We start from the raw sequence: 19,627 nt of genomic DNA, 5'->3' as shown, positions 1-19,627 counted from the left end.
TCCTTCTTGAAACCATTAATGATTCAGACTCCACTGTGGGGCAGCGAGTTCCACAAATTCACCACCCTCTGCGCGAAGTAGTTTCTCCTCATCTCAGTTTTAAATCTACTGCTTCTCAACCTATATCTGTGACCACCTGCCACAAGGGGGAACATTTGATCTACGTTTACTTCATCAATCCCGCTCAGTATTTTTCCTAGCTGATTCAGATCTCCCCTCATTCTTCTGAACTCCAGCGAGTAGAAGCCCAAACTGTTCAATCTCTCCTCGTATGTCAACTCTTTCAACCCCAGAATCAATCTGGTGAACCACCTCTGAACTGCCTCCAATGCCACCACATCCTTCCTCAAATAAGGAGACCAAAACTGGATGCAATATTCCAGATGTGGTCTTACCAACACCTATACAATTGCAACACTTTTGTACTCCAGTTATTTTTCATTTAACGCTAAGGAGCCTTGGTGAGTTCCTGCAGTGCATCGTGTAGATGGTACACATTGCTGCTACTGTGCATCAGTGGTGAAGGGAATGAATGTTTGTGGATGAGGTGTCAAACAAGCGGGCTGACTTGCTCTGGATGATGTTGAGCTTCTCGTGTTGTTGGAGCTGCACTCATCCAGGTAAGTGGAGGATATTCCAAAACTCCTGACTTGTATCTTATAGGTGGTGAACAGTCTTTGGGGAGTCAGGAGGTGAGTTAATCACCACAGGATTCCTAACCTCTGACCTGCTCTTGTAGCTATGGTCTTTATATGGCTTGCCTAATTAAGTTTCTGATTAATGGTAACCCCCAGGATGTTGATATTGGGGGATTCGGTAATGGCTAAAGGACAATGGTTAGATTCTTTTGTGTTGGAGATGGTCATTGCCTGGCACTTGTGTGATGCCAATGTTACTTGCCACTTGTCAGCCGATGCCTGGGTATTGTCCGGGTCTTGTCATATTTAGGCATGGATTGTTTCAGTATCTTGAGGTGCCGTGAATGATGCTGAACATTGTACAATCATCAGCGAACATCCCGACTTCTGACCTTTTAATGATGGAAGGAAGACCGTTATTTGAAGCAGCTGAAGATAATTGGGCTCCGTCCAGAGGCGGGAACACAGAAGTCTAAGCTTGATACTCCTCCTGGGTGGGAATGGCACTGATACATGGAACAAGTAACACATTGATGGACTGATCATTTCTACGACAAAGTTCAGGACAAGATAACACATTCTCGGCTTATCCTCCATTACTGCTGATGTAGCTTTGTATTGGTACCAATATGGGACAATGACATTTCCTTGTTGATTTAATGGTTAGTGTGATCTGTGGAATCTTACTTAGTTGATTTTCAAATCTTTGTTAATGTTGACCGTTTTTGCAAATACAATATTACTCCCAAGTGCAGTACTGAGGGAGTGCAGCATTGGCGAAGATGTGCAATGTTTTGGATGAAACATTGAACTGTCTGCCCCTCAGGTGGATGTAAAAGATCTCATTATTTTGAAGAACAATAGACAAGTTCTCCCTAATATCCCATCTCCTGTTTATCCCTCAATCACCATTAGAAAAATAGATTATCATCACTGATACATTTGTTGGATCTTATTGTGCTCAAAGACTGCATTTGATGCCAACGCGGTCTAGGCAGCAGCCAGGGGCAGAGCTGCTTATCAGACAGTTATTAAAGCCTCATCATCTCCTTCATGTTATCCCTTCATCCATTCAGCACCAAGATGGATGTATAGCACAATTAGTGCTGCACTAGTGTCACACTGAATTGGGATCACCGGAGAGCACTGAATCCTCGTGTTAAGCGTTGCAGTATAAACAGCCCTGTGTCAGCACAAGTGTTTTACAAAACTGAAAGCTCCGTATTATATTGTCATTTCCTGACGCAAATAACCCATAGAATTACCCAGCATGGGCAGCACTGAGAAGAAAAATATAAGTGGACAGCACGGTGGTTAGCACTGCTGCCTCAGCTCCAGGGACCCGGGTTCAATTCCAGCCTTGGGTGACTGTGTAGAGTTTGCACATTCTCCCCGTGCCTATGTGGGCTTCATCCTGGGTGCTCCGGTTTATCCCACAGTCCAAAGGTGTGCGGGTTAGGTGGAATGGCCATGCTAAATTGCCCCGTAGTTTCCAAAGGTAAAACAAGTTTACGGGATAGGGAGCATGTTAAGGGATGATAATCTATTTTTCTAATGGTGATTGAACTTGGGAGTAATATTGTATTTGCAAAAACGGTAGCGTGTTGTTTCAGAGAGCTGGTTCAGACTCGATAGGACGAGTGACCTCCTTCTGCACTGTAGGGATTTAAAAAACAAAATTTAGAGTACCCAATTCATTTCTTTTTCCAATTAAGGGGCAATTTAGCGTGTCTAATCCGCCTAACCTGCACATATTTGGGTTGTGGGGGTGAAACCCACGCAAACACGGGGAGAATATGCAAACCCCCCATGGACAGTGACCCAGAGCCGGGATTGAACCTCCTACCCCATCCGGGCCAGTGGCTTTCCGTGGGTTAACCTTTGAGAAGGCTGCTCTGACACCTGCAATGGTGACCTCAGGTACAAATTCATCCGAGGCTTCTGGGGTGGAGGAAGTGTTCTCCCTGAACTCTTGCTCAAAGTGGGCATAGAATGCGTTGAGCTCATCAGGGAGGGGTGTGTTGGAGTCGGTGATTTTACATGCCTTCATCTTGTAGCCCGTTACGTCGTGCAGACCTTGCCATAATCGGCAGGGTTCGGCGTTCCGTGTGGCTAGCCTGGGATTTGAGCTTGGCCCGGTACCTTTTTGTTTTGGTCCTTCCCTGCCTGATTTGAGGGCTGTTTGATGGCAAAGGTGCATGAGTACTGAGGGAATGTAATACTCCTCTGGTGGGACTGGTTTATGGCTTATCGGCCGAGGATTGCAACAAGCAAGAGGTAGCAACTTACAGAGAGATTAATAGAGGTGTGACAAAGGCGAAGATGGCTGCGAATAGGGGGGCAGCACTGCCCACCCAGTGGAATTTCTGAACAGCAAGTTCCAGCAGCAAAGGAAGGAGGCCTTAGAGTACCTGGCTAGAATGGTGGAACCGGTTAGGGCGGTGATTGAGCACATGGAGCAGAGGCAGGAGACACAGGGCCTGGCAATCCAAAAGATGGAGGAGATGGTTGGGGAGCACCAGGAACAATTGACCTCACTGGAAGCAGAGATGGGGATGGTGATGAACAGCAAAAATGTTGAGGGAGAAGTTGGAGGATCTTGAAAACTGCTCCAGGAGGAAATATTTCCAGATCATGGGGATGCTGGAGGGTATTGAAGCAGTGCGGGTCGCCAAGTAGGTGACGAATATTGGAGAAGCTGAGGGGCAAGGGGGTCTTTGGCTGCCTCCCGTGGTGGACAGAGCGCATTGGGCGCCGAGGAGAAAATTGCAAGTGGGATGATGGTGATGAGGCTGCATCGTTTTCTCGATAAGGAGAAGATTGAAGTGGGCGTGGTAGACAAAGAAGTGTACATGGAAGGAGAATGAGCTGTGCATTTATCAGGACCTGGTAGCAGAGCTCGCCAAGCAGAGGGCCGGTTACAATTGGATCAAGGCTGATCTCTACAAGAAGTAGTTTGCGGTGCTGTACCCCACTCGTCTGTGGGTTACGCACCAGAAGCAAGAGTTCTATTTTGCCTCACCGGAGGAGGCAAAGGACTTTTGGAGACTATGGACTGGGAAAAGTATGAGGACATTTGGAGTTGCGTTATTTATAGAATTTGGGCACACTGGGTGGCGAATGTTACGGCGAGGGGAATGGAGAGAGTGAGTGTGCATTTTGTTTTTTTCCCGTATGTTTGGGGAGGGTGAGGGTTCAAGGGAGGATTGGGGCAGGAGGGGTAGCCAAAGGCTTTGGGTGAGTGCCACCATGCTCACTGGTTGGGCTAGTTAACAGGAGTGAAGTGGGGGTTGTCAAGAGGAGGATCTGGGGGAGGGGGTAATAGGTTGTTTCCTTGTATGTTTATGTGGGGGGTTGCTAACGTATGTGTCATTGGCGTGGCGCAGTTGGTTAAAGAGGAATGGCAGCAGACATCTTGCAATGGGCCTGGAACAGTGTGTGACAGCACGGTAGCATTGTGGATAGCACAATTGCTTCACAGCTCCAGGGTCCCAGGTTCGATTCCGGCTTGGGTCACTGTCTGTGCGGAGTCTGCACATCCTCCCTGTGTCTGCGTGGGTTTCCTCCGGGTGCTCCGGTTTCCTCCCACAGTCCAAAGATCTGCAGGTTAGGTGAATTGGCCATGATAAATTGCCCTTAGTGTCCAAAATTGCCCTTAGTGTTGGGTGGGGTTACTGGGTTATGGGGATAGGGTGGAGGTGTTGACCTTGGGTAGGGTGCTCTTTCCAAGAGTCGGTGCAGACTCGATGGGCCGAATGGCCTCCTTCTGCACTGTAAATTCTATGATAATCTATGACACGTGCCGGGGGGAGCTGGTTAAAGAAGGGTAATGGCTGATCAGCAGAAAAGGGGGTGGTGGGGAGTCCTCCAACCCGGCTGATTACATGGGTTGAATGAGCTGATTAAACGGTTGCGTGTTTTCGCACACTTGGGTTTGAAGGCGGACGTTGTGTTTCTTCAGGAGACACGCCTGAAACTGGGGAATCAGACAAGGCTGAGGAAGGGATGGGGGGGGCGGCAGGTGTTGACGTCACGGATAGAGGACTTTGTGCTGGGGGTGATAGGGGAGGGCTAGACTGAGTTTGTGAAGGGGTGGCAACTGCCAACAAATGTGTGCAGGGTGTTCAATGTCATTATGATGCCCTTGGAGAGGCAAGAGGTAGAAGTGGTGGTGGCGATGGATGTGAAGATGGTTTTTGATCGGGTTGAGTGGGTGTATTTTGTGGAGGTGCTGGGCCGGTTCAGGGTTTGCCAGGGTTTTGTGGATTGGGTTTGGCTGCTATTTAGGGCGCAGATGGCTAGTGTCTGGACGAACAGGATGAGTTTGGAGTTCTTAGGGTTGAATCGGGGGACGAGGCATGCCCGCTCTCCCCACTGCGTTTTGCTCTGCCGATAGAGCCGTTAGCAATGGCGCTCAGGGCATCAAGCGGTTGAAGAGGGATTGAGCGGGGTGGGGTTGAGCACAGTTTCATTGTATGCAGATGATCTTCTGTAATATATCTTGGACCCAGTGGGCAGGTTTAATAGGATTATGGAGACCCTGAGGGAATTTGGCCGTTTGTCAGGGTATAAATTGAACATGGAGGCAAGTGAGATGTTCCCGATTAATACCAGAGGGCAGGAGAGGAGGTTGGGGGCATTGCCGTTCCGGGTGGTTGGCGTGAGCTTTTGGTATGTCGGGATACAGGTGGTGCGGAGCTGGCCCCAGCTGCATAAATTGAAATTGGCGTGACGGTGGACCGCTCTACGCGGCCAGCCTGCCGATTCTCGGTCCGGGATGGGCCGAGCGGACATCAGAAAAAAGCAGAGTCCCGCCAGCGCCGTTGGACCCTGCTATGGGCCTGCGGGACCTCAGCGTGTAAGGGTTGGGTGGTGGCCTTTGGGGGGGCCTCCGATGTGGCCTGGCCCACGATCGGGGGCCACCAATCGGCGGGCTGGCCTCTGTGGCTGGGGGCCTCCTTTCCTATGCGCCGGCCCCTGTAATCCTGCGCCATGTTGCATCGGGGCCGGTGCCTTGAAGGAGGCCACTGCGCATGTCCTCGTTCGCCAGCGCCACTGCGCATGTCCTCGTTCGACGGCGCCACTGCGCATGTCCTTGTTCGACGGCGCCACTGCGCATGTCCTCGTTCGCCAGCGCCACTGCGCATGTCCTCGTTCGCCAGCGCCACTGCGCATGTCCTCATTGGCGCCGGGTTCTGGAGCTGGAGTGGCGCAGCCCGCTCCAATGTCATGCTGGCCCCCTGTAAGGGCCAGAATTAGTCGTGGGAGTGGCCCGTTCACGCGTCGTAAAATGCGACGGCGTTTACGACAGCGTAGACACTCTGCCGCGGGATTGGAGAATCCCGCCCCTGAACTTTCTCTTTCACAATGAGCATCGATGGGTTTTTGCTTTATAATCCGAAAGTGATTAGTCCGTATTCGTATTTTATTTGTTTGCTTTGTTCCGGTAGGTTCCAAGGCTGCAGCGGGGTATTCCAATGGAATCTTTGATATCGCCTCACCTATCCCGCCTTCCTATCTGAGGTCACTACAGATTTTGCAGCTTGTGGAGGATTTGCGGATTGGCCTGGAAATGTTGGGAAGCGAGCAGGAGAAGGAGGAAGTACGGAGTCAGATCCCTGCTGCTACTGTGCAAACTGTTGCAAACTGGCTGGATAATTTCTCTGTAAGTACATAAAGTGTAATGTTCACACACAGCATGCAGCTTAAAAATGGCATTGCAGGAGAGATGGTCTCTTGCATTTTGCAGCAGCCAGGAGATCAGACTCTTGTCTCTTGGATTGGGCGATTGACAATGCAGGATTTACCCAGGGATTGATGCACTGTTTGTGCCATGGTGAAGACTTGAAATAAAGGCAGGAAATGCTAGAACCATTCGGCAGGTCAGGCAGTATCTGTGGAGCGAGAAATAGAGATAACAGGCTGGGTTTTCCCAGCCCCCCTCGGGTCGATTTTGAGAGGGGAAGGGATGGGGCCTGGGTATACTGAGTTGCACGATCCCCCACTGGGCAGGTTTCCTGAGGATAGCTGGGAACAAATTCAGCAGCTCACTCCACAGAAAGAGGCAGCTAATTAGAACAATTAAATCCCACTTGGGGACTATTTTCCAAAGGCAATCGCAGATTTCTGCTGTTGGAGTGCCGAACCCAGCAGTTCCTCAGATACGAACTCCCTGTGTCGGGCATTCCTGGGGGAGGTTGGAACCAGATGCTTTAGGTCCCAGTGAAGGAGCTGCCAGGATGAAAGACCATGGCTCTGGCCAATACCAATCCTGAGGCAGAGCTTCCTCTCAACACCGATGGTCCTATCAACTGTGAGTCTCTGCATTTTCAAATTTGCAACAAGTGACCGAGAGCGCCTCTAAACTGAGACACTTGTGTTCTCATCTTTCTGCTTCATCAGGGCCCACTTCGCCTGGTGGGACTGCCAGCCAGATATTGCTGCCAGATACTAATTGGAACCCTCCACCTCAAAAACCCAGTCTAGTGTATCACCTTCTGAACTTGTTGCATTCCGCTCTCCCAGGTCCATGTAATTAAATCTGCCGACAAGGGTGGGCTGTTGTTGTCTGCTGTACTGACCTCTACCTCACAGATGCTGAACGTCAACTCTCAGACACTTCCTGCTACCTATCCCTGGACCATGACCCCACCAGGGAGCACACCCCAGCCTCCAACCTCATAATCACCCAACCCTGGTCTACCTCCTCCCCAAAATCCACAAACACAGCCCAGTCCATCACACGAACCTGCCTCCCATCCATTGACTCCATCTACACCTCCCGCTGCCTGGGGAAAGCAGGCAGCATAATCAAAGACCCCTGCCACCCGGCTTACTCACTCTTCCAACTTCTTCCTCCGGGCAGGAGATACAGAAGTCTGAGAACACGCACGAACAGACTCAAAAACAGCTTCTTCCCTGCTGTTGCCAGACGACTAAATGACCCTCTTATGGACTGACTTCATTAACACTACACCCTGTATGCTTCATCCGATGCCGGTGCTTATGTAGTTACATTGTATACCTTGTGCTGCCCTATTAGTATTTTCCTTTATTCCCTTTTCCTCCCATGTACTTTAAAAAAAAATATATATATATATTTTTATTCTCCTCCTTTTTCACATTTTCTCCCGCATTTACACCCATCAACAATAAACAATAATCAGCAAGATCTGTCAATCCCCATAATAACAACGATTCCATCCGCCCACCAACCCCCAAACCTTAGCCGCATGTTTACATAGACAAATGACAAAAAGGAATCCGGGATTACCCATAGTCACCCTTAATCTACACAGCGCACCCCCCCCCCCCCCCCAAAACGCTCACACACGTCCTCTACTCCTTCAAAAAATCGGCTCATCCTCGCCCTCGTGAGGTGCGCTCTATATACCACCTTCAGCCCCAACCTCGCGCATGAGGTGGAGGCATTCAGTCTCCGGAGTACCTCACACCAGACCCCCTCCTCTATAACCTCTCCCAGCTCTTCCTCCCACTTTGCTTTGATCCCTTCCAGTGGTGCCTTATCCTCTTCCAAAATAACTCTGTACACCGCTGACACTGCCCCCTTCTCCAGTCCCCTTGTCGTCAACACCTCCTCCAGCAATGTGGAGGCCTGTTCCTCTGGGAAGCTCTATATCTCCTTCCTGGCAAAATCCCGAACCTGCATGTACCTAAACCCTTCTCCCTGCTCTAGCCCATACTTCGCTTCCAGCTCCCTCAATCCTGCAAACCGACCCCGAAGAAACAAATCTTTTAGCGTCTTAATCCCCTTCTCTTCCCATTTCCGAAAACTTCCATCCCACCTCCCTGGTTCAAATATGTGGTTCCCCCAAATCGGCATTTCCCTTGACCCTAAACCCAACCTGAAGTGTTGGCGAAACTGCCTCCAGATTTTCAATGAAGCTATTATTACCGGACTCCCTGAATATTTCCCCGGAGCTATCGGGAGCGGCGCTGTTGCTAGTGCCTTCAGCTCCGACCCCCTGCACAAACTCTCCTCCATTCTGACCCACTGAGAATCCACCCCTCTGACCCAGCTCCGCACCTTCTCCACATTTGCCGCCCAGTAGTAGTACAACAGGTTCGGGAGACCCAAACCCCCTGCCTGCCTTCCCCTCTGTAGCAGCACCTTTCTCATTCTGGCCACCTTCCCTCCCCATATGAATGAGGTAACCCTTCCCTCAATCTCCCTGAAAAAAGACTTTGGCAGGAAAATCGGTAGGCATTGAAAAATAAACAGGAATCGCGGCAACACATTCATTTTAACCGCCTGTACCCGACCCGCCAGTGACAGAGGAAGGCCGTCCCACCTTGTCAGATCGGCTTTCACTCTCCCCACCAAACTAGTAATGTTGTACCTGCGAAGCCTCCCTCACTCCCGGGCAACCTGCACCCCCAGATACCTAAAATGAGTCCCTGCTCTATGGAATGGCAGCCCCCCCACCCCTGCCCCCACCCCCGGCCGAGACACCACAAAGTACTCACTCTTGTCTAGGTTCAACTTGTACCCCGAGAAAGACCCAAATACCCACAGTAGCTCCAATATTCCTCCTATCGACGCACTCGGTTCCAACACATAAACAGCAGCAAGTCGTTGGCATACAAGGACACCCTATGCTCTATTCCCTTCCATGCTCCCGAACTTCTCAATGTGATGGCCAACGGCTCAATCGCAAGTGCAAACAGCAGGGGGGACATAGGACATCCCTGTCTCGTCCCACGGTGGAGAGAAAAGTATCTCGAACTGATATTATTTGTGCGGTCACTCGCTTTCAGCTCCTTGTATAGTAGCTTTACCCAGTTCACAAACCTTGGTCCAGTCCCAAACCGCTCCAGCACTGCCATCAGGTACCCCCATTCTACCCGATCAAATGCCTTCTCGGCGTCCAATGCCACAACTACCTCTGTTTCCTTCCCTTCCGCCGGTGCCATAACAACGTTCAAAACCCTCCTAATGTTCGAAAACAGCTGCCTCCCTTTCACGAATCAAGTCTGATCCTCCCCTATCACCTTCGGGAGGCACTCCTCCAGCCTACCCGCCAGTACCTTCGCCAACACCTTTGCGTCCACATTCAGAAGTGATATGGGCCGATACGACCCACATTCCGTCGGATCCTTATCTTTTTTTAGCAACAGTGAAATCGATGCCTGCCCCAAGGTTTGCGGCAACACCCTCTTCCCTATCGCCTCCTCAAACATCCCCACCATCAGGGGTGCCAACCTATCCTTAAATTTTTTATAATATTCCACCGGAAACCCATCCGGCCCTGCCACCTTCCCCGACTGCATCCTCCCAATCGCATCCTTTATCTCCTGCTCCACTATTGCTCCTTCTAATGTAGCCCTGTCCCCCTCCCCTAGCCTCGGGTACTCCAACCCATCTAGAGATTCCTGCATCTCAGGGTCTCCCCCAGGTGGCTTCTCATAAAACTCCTCAAAAACCTTGTTAATCAGCACTGGAGCCACCACCAACTTCCCTGCCCTATCCTTCACCTGAAGAATTTCCCTTGCCACTGCCTCCCTCCGGAGCTGACCTGCTGGCCTTATCTCCATGTTCATAAACTGCACCCCTTGCTTGTCTCAGTTGGCGCACCGCCTTCCTGGTGGACAGTCGGTCGAAGCTCGCCTGTAGTTCCTTCCTCTTTTCCAGCTTCGCCGGGTCCCCATCCTCTGCATACCTCCTATCTACCTCCAACATCTCATCTATTACCCTCTGTCGCTCCAACCTCTCCTCTTTATCCACCCTGGCCTTAAACAAAATTACCTCACCCCTCACCACTGCCTTTAGAGCCTCCCAGATGACTGCCTTCGACACCTCACCCGTACAATTGAAAACTACATATTCCTTAATTACCTTTTCAATTTTCTCACAGAACACTTGGTTCCCCAACAGCCCCACATCCAGTTTCCACCCCGGTTTCTGCGCTGCCCCCTTCTCCAGCACCATATCCACTCAATGTGGAGCTTGATCTGACACTGCAATTGCAGAGTATTCCGAACCCTTGACTCCAGCCAGCAAAGCCTTCCCCACCACAAAAAAGTCGATACGCGAGTATACCTTATGGACCGCTGAGAAAAACGAGTACTCCCGTTCCCTTGGGTGCAGGAACCTCCAAGGGTCCACCCCTCCCATTTCCACCATTAGTCTAGCCAGCGCCTTCGCCCCCCCCCCCCCCCCCCGATGGGACCAGCGAGCACGGCCTTGATCTGTCCAACCTTGGCTCTCTTCCCCCCCCCCCCCCCCCCCCAAATCAGCTCATGTGTGTCCAAGTCGGGAATAGCCCCAAACACCTTCCTCGCGAATCCCACATCGTCCCAATTGGGACCGTATACACTTAACAGCGCCACTAATCTCCCCTCCAGTGCCCCTGCCACAATCACATACCTACCCCCCTGATCTGCCACCACCTTCTCCATCTGGAAGCGTACCCTTTTGCTGACCGCTACCCCTCGAGCCCTTCCATCAAATCCGGAGTGAAACACCTGACTAACCCAGCCCTTTTCAAGTCTCACCTGGTCCTTCACCCTCAAGTGAGTCTCCTGCAGCATTGCTACATCGGCTTTCAAACTTTTAAGATGTGCAAGCACCCTTTCCTCTTCGCATCCTTTAGCGGCTTATTGTTTTTTATCTTCTTTCTTTTCTCCTCTCTCCCCCTTCACCCTCCTGTCCTTCATCAATCTCTCATTCTTTTTTTGAGAAAAAAAAGGGGAGAGAAAAAAAAAACTTTCACCAAACTTCCTTAAACCTTCTTTCTTTCTCCTCTGCATTCACCCAGAGCTTCCCTGGGACCAGTCTTCAACCTTCTTTCTTCTTCCTAGGTGGGAGCCATCCGAGGTGGCGCACCCTCCTTACATGCGCTGGCCTCGGACCTGCTGCCTCGGCCTCATCGTAGCTCCGCCCCCGCTGCTCTGACCTCGACGCCGCGCCGGGCCCAGCGCCTCAGCCGCCCGACACCCGCACGGGGTTCTTCGCTGGTTTTTAAACCGGCCCCGCTGGTTGCTTGTGGCGGCCCCAAAGGCCGACGATAGTCGGGGAGTGCGTGAGGACTCTGGGATTTCCCCGAAATCACCGCGAATCGCGGCCACCGGCGGGAGCTCTTATTGTTGCGGCCGCCTTGCTCGCCCACGCCACCGGAAGTCCCTTCTTCCCATGTACTTAATGATCTGTTGAGCTGCTTTCAGAAAAATACTTTTCACTGTACCTCGGTACACGTGACAATAAACAAATCCAATCCAAACTGGACAGTCCTGCTGGGCCCATCATGTCAGCCTGTTGCTGCCCCACCAAACTCATTTCTTTGCATCTTGACTCCATACAATCTCCTCTTACCAACCGACATTTGCAATTCCTCCAATGCCCTATATCATATCAAAAACTTCCACTCTTTCCCCCCCTTCCCCCACGGCCCTAACCATCCCTTCTTTAGCATTGATGTCCAAATCCCTCTATGCCTCCATTCCCCACCAGGATGGTCTGAGGGCTCCCCGCTTCTTCCTCGAACAGAGGCCTGAACAATCCCCATCCAAGGCCACTCGCCCTCCGTCTGGATGAACTTTTCCTCTCACTGAACAATTTCTCCTTTAACATGTCTCACTTCCTCCAAGCCAAAGGTGTGGCTATGGGTACCTGCATGGGTCCCAGTCTTGACTGTCTCTTTATGGGGTATGTGGAACATTCCCTTTTCCAATCCATAATTTTTTTTGTTGGTACATCGACGACTGTTTTGGTGCCGCTTCATGTTTCCATCTTTACCTGGAATTTTCATTTCACTCCCAATTTCCACCCCTCTATCACCTTCACATGGTACACCTCTGACACTTTCCTTTTTAAAAATAAATTTAAAAATTCCAATTAAGGGGCAATTTAGCGTGGCCAATCCACTTACCCTGCACATCTTTTGGTTGTGATGGTGAGACTCATGCAGACACTGGGAGAATGTGCAAACGCCACACACAACAACTGATCTGGGACTGGAATCGAACCCAGGTCCTAGGCACCGTGAGGCAGCAGTGCTGTCACTTCGCCACCGTGCCGCCCTTCTCTCCGGCACTTCCCTTTCCTCCCTTGACCTTTCTATTTCAATTTCTGGGGATAGATTATCCACTAGTGTCCATTACAAACCCACTGACTCCTACAGCTATCTCGACTACAGAGCTCGGTACCCTAAATCCTGTAAGGTCTCCATCCCATTCTCCTAGTTCCTTCGCCTTCGTTGCATCTGTTCCGATGGTGCCATTTTCCAAAACGTGCTGCTCATATGTCTTCATTCTTTCTTGATCGTGATTTTCCATCCACTGTGGTTAACAGGGCCATAGGGGGCGGGGCCGAGAGGAAAGCGCGGGTATTTTTCCCACGTTATGGAAATTATAGCGGGAAAACGGGCGCAGGAAGGGAGGGAGCCCCACACGCAGGGAGGTCAAAGAGTGAACGGGGGAAGCCGAGGTCAGCCAGAGTTGGCTGACTTCCGGAAGCAATATGGGGGGAGCAACCAAGCTAGAGGGGGATCTAGCGGGGGGGGAGATTAACTGGGTTGCTGCTGCTAAGTGCAAGGGGGAGCTGGTAAGAGATGAGGTGGTCGGGGCGGGAAGGCGCTGCCTGGGGGACAGACGTGTGCGCAGGACCTGGATGAGGAGATGGCCTAAAAAAGGGGATGGCTAGTCGACGAGGGGGGGGTGAATGGCCCCCCAATCCGGCTGATCACGTGGAATGTGAGGGGCTTAAATGGGCCGATTAAGAGGGCACGAGTGCTTGTGCATTTGAAGAGACTGAAGGCGGACGTAGTCATGCTCCAGGTTAGACTAAGAAAAGGATGGGTGGGACAGGTATTCCACTCAGGGTTGGACGTGAAAAACAGAGGGGTGGCAATATTGGTGGGAAAACGTGTATCATTCGAGGCTAAGAATATCGTGGTGGACAGCGGGGGCAGATATGTGATAGTGAGTGGCAGACTGCAGGGAGAGGCGGTTGTGCTGGTGAATGTATATGCCCCGAACTGGGATGACGCGGGATTCATGAAGCGAATGCTGGGATGTATCCCGGACCTGGAGGTGGGAAATTTGATAATGGGGGGTTTTTAACACCGGGCTGGACCGGTCCAGATCCAGGACCGGGAGAAGGCCGGCAGCGGCCAAGGTGCTTAAGGCATTTATGGAACAAATGGGGGAGTGGATCCGTGGAGATTCGCCAGGCCGATGGCTAAAGAGTTCTCTTTCTTCTCCCACGTCCATAAGGTGTACTCCCGGATAGACTTTTTCGTTTTGGGAAGGGCACTGATCCCGAAGGTGGCAGGAACGGACAACTCGGCCATAGCTGTTTCAGAACACGCCCCGCGTGGGTAGATCTGGAACTAGGAGCGGAAAGGGAGCAGCGCCCACTCTGGCGACTAGATATGGGACTACTGGCGGACGAGGGGGTCTGCAGAAGGGTGAGGGGGTGTATTGAGCGATACCTGGAGGTCAAAGTCGATGGGGAGGTTCAGGTAGGGGTAGTATGGGAAGCGCTGAAGGCGGTGGTTAGAGGAGAGCTGATCTCCATCAGAGCCCACAAGGGGAAACAAGAGGGCAAAGAAAGAGAGAGATTAGTGGGGGAAATTTTGAGGGTGGATAAAAAATATGCGGAGGCCCCAGACGAAGGGCTATACAGAGAAAGACGAAGACTACAGACGGAGTTTGACCTGCTGACCACGGGAAAGGCAGAGGCACAGTGGAGGAAGGCACAGGGGTGCAATATGAGTATGGGGAAAAGGCGAGCCGGCAGTTGGCCCACCAACTTCGGAAGAGGACGGCGGCGAGAGAGATCGGGGGAGTTAGGGACAAAATGGGAAATATGGAGCAGAGAGCAGGGAAAGTGAATGAGGTGTTCAAGAACTTTTATGAGAGGCTATATAAGTCCCAACACCCGGGGGGAAAAGAAGGAATGCTACACTTTCTGAACCAGTTAAGGGTCCTGAAGGTGAAGGGGCAGGAGGTGGCAGCTCTGGGGGCGCCAATCGAGGTGGATGAGGTGATTAAAGGACTGGGGAACATGCAGGCAGGGAAGGCCCCGGGACCAGACGGGTTTCCGGTGGAATTCTACAGGAAGTATATGGATCTGTTGGCCCCGCTTTTGACGAGAACCTTTAATGAGGCTAAGGAAAGGGGAATGCTACCCCCGACAATGTCGGAGGCGACGATATCGCTAATCCTGTAACGAGATAAAGACCCGCTGCAATGCGGGTCATACAGGCCTATCTCACTCCTAAATGTAGATGCCAAACTGCTGGCCAGAAGTGATGGCGACAAGGATAGAGGATTGCGTCCCAGGGGTGGGGCATGACGATCAGACAGAGTTTGTAAAGGGGAGACAACTGAATGTTAATGTACGAAGGTTGCTGGGGGTGATGATGACGCCCCCACCGGAGGGGGAGGCAGAGATAGTGGCGGCAATGGATGCAGAGAAGGCACTCGATAGGGTGGAGTGGGACTATCTGTGGTAGGTGCTGAAGAGGTTTGGGTTCGGTGAGGGGTTTATTAGATGGGTCAGACTCTTATATGGGGCCCCGATGGCAAGCATAGTCACAAACCGGCAAAGATCGGGGTATTTTCGGCTACATAGGGGTACAAGACAAGGGTGTCCCCTGTCCCCGTTACTGTTCGTGTTGGCAATTGAACCACTGGCCATAGCGCTGAGGGATTCTAAGAAGTGGAGGGGGATGCTCAGAGGGGGAGAGGAGCACAGAGTGTCGCTCTATGCAGATGATCTACTGCTATACGTTGCGGACCCGGTAGAGGGGATGCCAGAAGTAATGCAGATACTTAGGGAGTTTGGAGAGTTCTCGGGATATAAACTAAATATGGGGAAGAGCGAGCTTTTTGTAATGCACCCCGGGGAATAGGGTAGGGGGATAGATGCTCTGCCGCTGAGGAGAGTGGTAAGGAACTTCCGATACCTGGGGATCCAGGTGGCCAGGAACTGGGGAACTTTGAAATATTGGTTTGGGATCATGTATATCTGCCTGAGAGGACAGACAGACACACCTCAATTTAACAACTCATCCGAAAGATGGAACCTCCTTCCATACAGGGTGGAAAATCCCAGCTGGTGTATTCTGAGTAACACGAGCCACTCTCGGCAGCACCGGCTGGGGGATCGCTTGTGGGCCGGAGGCTATGAATTAGCTTCTCGTGTTTACTCTGATAAATCTGACCCCCTAGTTTTTCTGGGTGCTTTGGACATCACATATGATCAAGTGTTGTAAGGATATAATTGGTGGAAACCAGTTCTTAGAATCCGGGCAATATACAACATGAGCCTGCGTTTATATAGCATCTTTTCAATGTACAAAACATTCCAAGAACTTCTCACAGTCAATATTTTAAAAAAATTTGACACAAGCCACATCAGGAGATCTTGGGGAATATGACCAAAGGCTTGGTCAAAGAGGTAGGTTTTGAGGAGCACCTTGGATGATTAGAGAAACTGAGAGATTTGGAGAGGGAATTCTGGAGCTTGAGATCCAGGCACCTAAAGGTACACTCATAAGTACATGATTAAAATGAAGGAAACAAATCCAATCTGTCCCATTACTGCTTTATCAGTCCTGATCATCAGCAAAGTGATGGAGTACGTTGTCAACGGTGCTATCAAGTAGCACTTCAACACAGCAATAACCTGCTTGTGGGTGTTCAGTATTGATTCCACCAGAACCAGTCGATTTCAGCCTTTGTGCAAACATGGCCGACAGAGCTGAATTTCGGAAATGAGGTGACAGTGACTGCCCGAGGCAAGGCAGTATTTAACCGAGAATGGCATCCAGGAGCCCTAGCAAAGTTGAAGTCAGTGAGAATCAACACGAAAACTCTCCACTGGTTTAGACTCATACCTAACACAAATTCAGATGGTTAGGTTTGTTGGAGCCAATAGTCTCAACCCTGGGACATTGCTACAGGAGTTCATACCTTCCCTCTAGGTCAGAAATGGGAATGTCCCCTGATGATCACACAATGTTCAGGACTATTTTTGACTCCTCGGATACTAAAACAGTTTGCAGCAAGACTTGGACAACAATCGGGCTTGGGCTGATAAATAACAAATAACATTCACACCACATTAATGCCAGGCAATGACCATCTCCAACAAGTGAGAATCTAACCATCTCCCCTTGACATTCAATGGCATTACCACCACTGAACCTCCCATTATCAACATCCTGGGATTAGCGTTGACTAGAAACTGAACTGGACTAACCATATAAATACTGTGGCTAGAAGAGGAGGCTGGGAATTCTGCGGACAGCAATTCAACTCCTAACTTCACAAAGCCTGTCCACCATCTAAACATAAGCTGGTTCAGCTCATTGGGCTAGACAGCTGGTTTGTAATGCAGGACAAGGCCAGCAGCACAGGTTCAATTCCCGCACCAGCTTACCCGAACAGGCGCCGGAATGTGGCGTCTAGGGGATTTTCACAGTAACTTCATACTTGTGATATTAAAAGATTATTATTAATATTACAAAAAGCCGATGTTAGAAGTGTGATGGAATACTCTCCATTTGCCTGCATGAGGGCAGCTCCAACAAGAAGCTCAACACCAAACAGAACAAACCTTCCACAAACATTCACTCCCTCCACCACAAGGGCAGCACGGTAGCACAGTGGGTAGCACTGTTGCTTCACAGCTGCAGGGTCCCAGATTTGATTCCTGGCTTAGGTCACTGTCTGTGCGGAGTCTGCACGTTCTCCCCGTGTCTGCGTGGGTCTCTTCTGGGTGCTCCAGTTTCCTCCCACAAGTTCCGACAGACGTGCTGTTAGGTGAATTGAACATTCTAAATTCTCCCTCTGTATACCCAAACAGGCGCCGGAGTGTGGCGACTAGGGTTTTTTCACAGTAACTTCATTGCAGTGTTAATGTAAGCCTACTTGTGACAAAGATGATAAATAATGCACAGTGGCAGCAGTATGTATTGTATACAATGTGTGTTACAACAATTTCCAAGGCTCCTTTGTCATCACCTTCAAAACCCACAACCTCTACCACCTAGAAGGATGAGGGCAGCAGATGCATGGGAACACTCCTATCTGCATGTTCCCTTTAAGCCATACACCACTCTGACTTGGAATTATATTGCTGTTCCTTCACTGTCACTGGGTCAAAATCCTAGAATTCCCTTCATAAGAGTACTGTAGGTATATCAACACCAGATAGACTGCAATGGTTCAAGAAGGTGGCTCACCACCACCTTTTCGAGGGCACTTGGGGACTGACAGTGATGCATCAAGCTACGAACTTTAAAAGAAAATTCTGAGCCAAACCAGAATCCAAAGTAGGTCAGCAATCACTGGGAGTGATGAGTGAACATGGAGTGAACATGACTTGGTGTGAGTTAAGATATGGGCAGCAGAGTTCTGGTTGAGCATAAGCAGCTTGTAGCCCTGATGTGGGTTTCCAAAGAGTCTAGAAACCCAAACTTTGAGTCATGTAACTACATCATCTACTGATGGTTTCCATAAGCAAAGGATGGTTTCCATAAGCAAAGCTTTTGAGATCTGCGCAAGAAGTAGGTTACAGTAAACCCAGATCATACACTTGTTCATGTGTCAGTAAATAAATAAATAATAAATAAATAAATCATCTTTATTTTCACAAGTAAGCTTACATTAACATTGCAATGAAGTTACTGTGAAAAGCCTCTCGTCGCCACATTCCGGTGCCTGTTCAGGTGCACACAGGGAGAATTCAGAATTCTCAGCTGGTACGGGAATTGAACCGAAAGGAACTAATCTGGGTTGTTAAAGAACAGTTGCCAACCCTGCGGGTTTGGCCTGGTTCTCCAGGAGCCTTGGGAACACAGCTGTAGACCGTGAGAATGTCGAGAGAAAAACTGTGGGGGCCTTTCAAAAAACAAATGCACCTTATTTTCATTTTCTGTAGCCTTTTCATACATTAGTCTTTTTATTTAAAAAAAGAGAATTGAAGATGGGATAATTGACCGAATGATTTTTGCCATCAAAAAATGGGAAAGGGATTCACCCTACAGGGGTGTGGGTGAAAAGTAGGGCTCCATAAGGGTGATGTGTCGGCTGACTGATGGCCAGGGAGGGTGAGGCATTGAAGATGAGTGAGAACTCCAGGAATGCCCCCAATCAGAATTGGTAACCCTGTCTTTAATTGGGTTTGAAGAGGTTTTCTTTCTCCCAATGTGTTGAACAAATGGTTAATTCCATGTAAGAAATAATCCTGAGGTCTGGCTCATTCTGTAGCAGTTTATTTTGTCTGTTCATTTCTAGCACACTTGTGTTTACCCTTAATGCCCCTGGGGTCCAATTACATACAACATTCCATAATGCTTTGAGTGTGTGTCTCGGTTTCATAACCTTTGTTGAGTTAAATTGCTTTGCAGCACAACCTTGCCTAACCTTACTGCCAAACTATGCTGCAAATCTTTCAGTTTAATGGCAAGTCATGTGTTCAGTTGGGAAAAACATGGAAGAAATCTCCTGAATGTTTGCTCTCTACCAATCAAATGGTATGGGCCAATTGGAAAGTAAAGCACAATTTACGCTTAATAAACATGCTGTCACCACAACCTCTGAAAAACACTTCACATGTCTACTGGACTTTATTTTCCTCTTTGCTCTCCCTTTCCTCTTGAAGATGTTGGAAAATTGGTTGTGTCCAATTTTCAGCTCTGTAACCGATGCTCCGAACAGTGATGGCACCAACCAGGAGGCTTGAGGTTTGCCTGAAATTTGGTCTTGGCACTCATTAACATTGCTTTTGATTATAAGACGATAAGAAATAGGAACAGGAGTAGGCCATTCAGTGCCTCGAGCCTGCTCCACCATGGCTGATCCGTCATTCCTCACATCCACTTCCCTGGGGGCAGCAAGGTGGCACAGTGGTGCTTCATAGCATCAGAGACCTGTGTTCTATTCCGGCCTTGGATGACTTTGTGTGGATTTTTACATTCTCCCTGTGTCTGCGTGGGTTTCCTCCCACAGTCCAAAGT

At 50.0% G+C, this 19,627-nt stretch overlaps 1 protein-coding gene across 9 annotated transcripts in view; it reads left to right on the top strand.

Moving 5' to 3' along the window:
- The window catches only part of ppfibp2b (PPFIA binding protein 2b), a 347,825-nt gene that overhangs the window by 141,197 nt on the left and 187,001 nt on the right, over positions 1–19,627 (top strand). For all 9 annotated transcript variants that reach the window (XM_072466213.1, XM_072466212.1, XM_072466210.1 and 6 more), the window contains exon 3: positions 6,089–6,303. In XM_072466213.1, coding sequence (XP_072322314.1) covers positions 6,089–6,303 — 215 coding nt within the window. The remainder of the gene's footprint in view (positions 1–6,088; positions 6,304–19,627) is intronic.

The sequence above is a fragment of the Scyliorhinus torazame genome, chromosome 10 (genome assembly GCF_047496885.1).
Source record: "Scyliorhinus torazame isolate Kashiwa2021f chromosome 10, sScyTor2.1, whole genome shotgun sequence".
Taxonomy (NCBI): domain Eukaryota; kingdom Metazoa; phylum Chordata; class Chondrichthyes; order Carcharhiniformes; family Scyliorhinidae; genus Scyliorhinus; species Scyliorhinus torazame.
The sequence above is the reverse complement of the archived record's forward strand: the minus strand, read 5'-3'. Positions and strand labels throughout refer to the sequence as shown.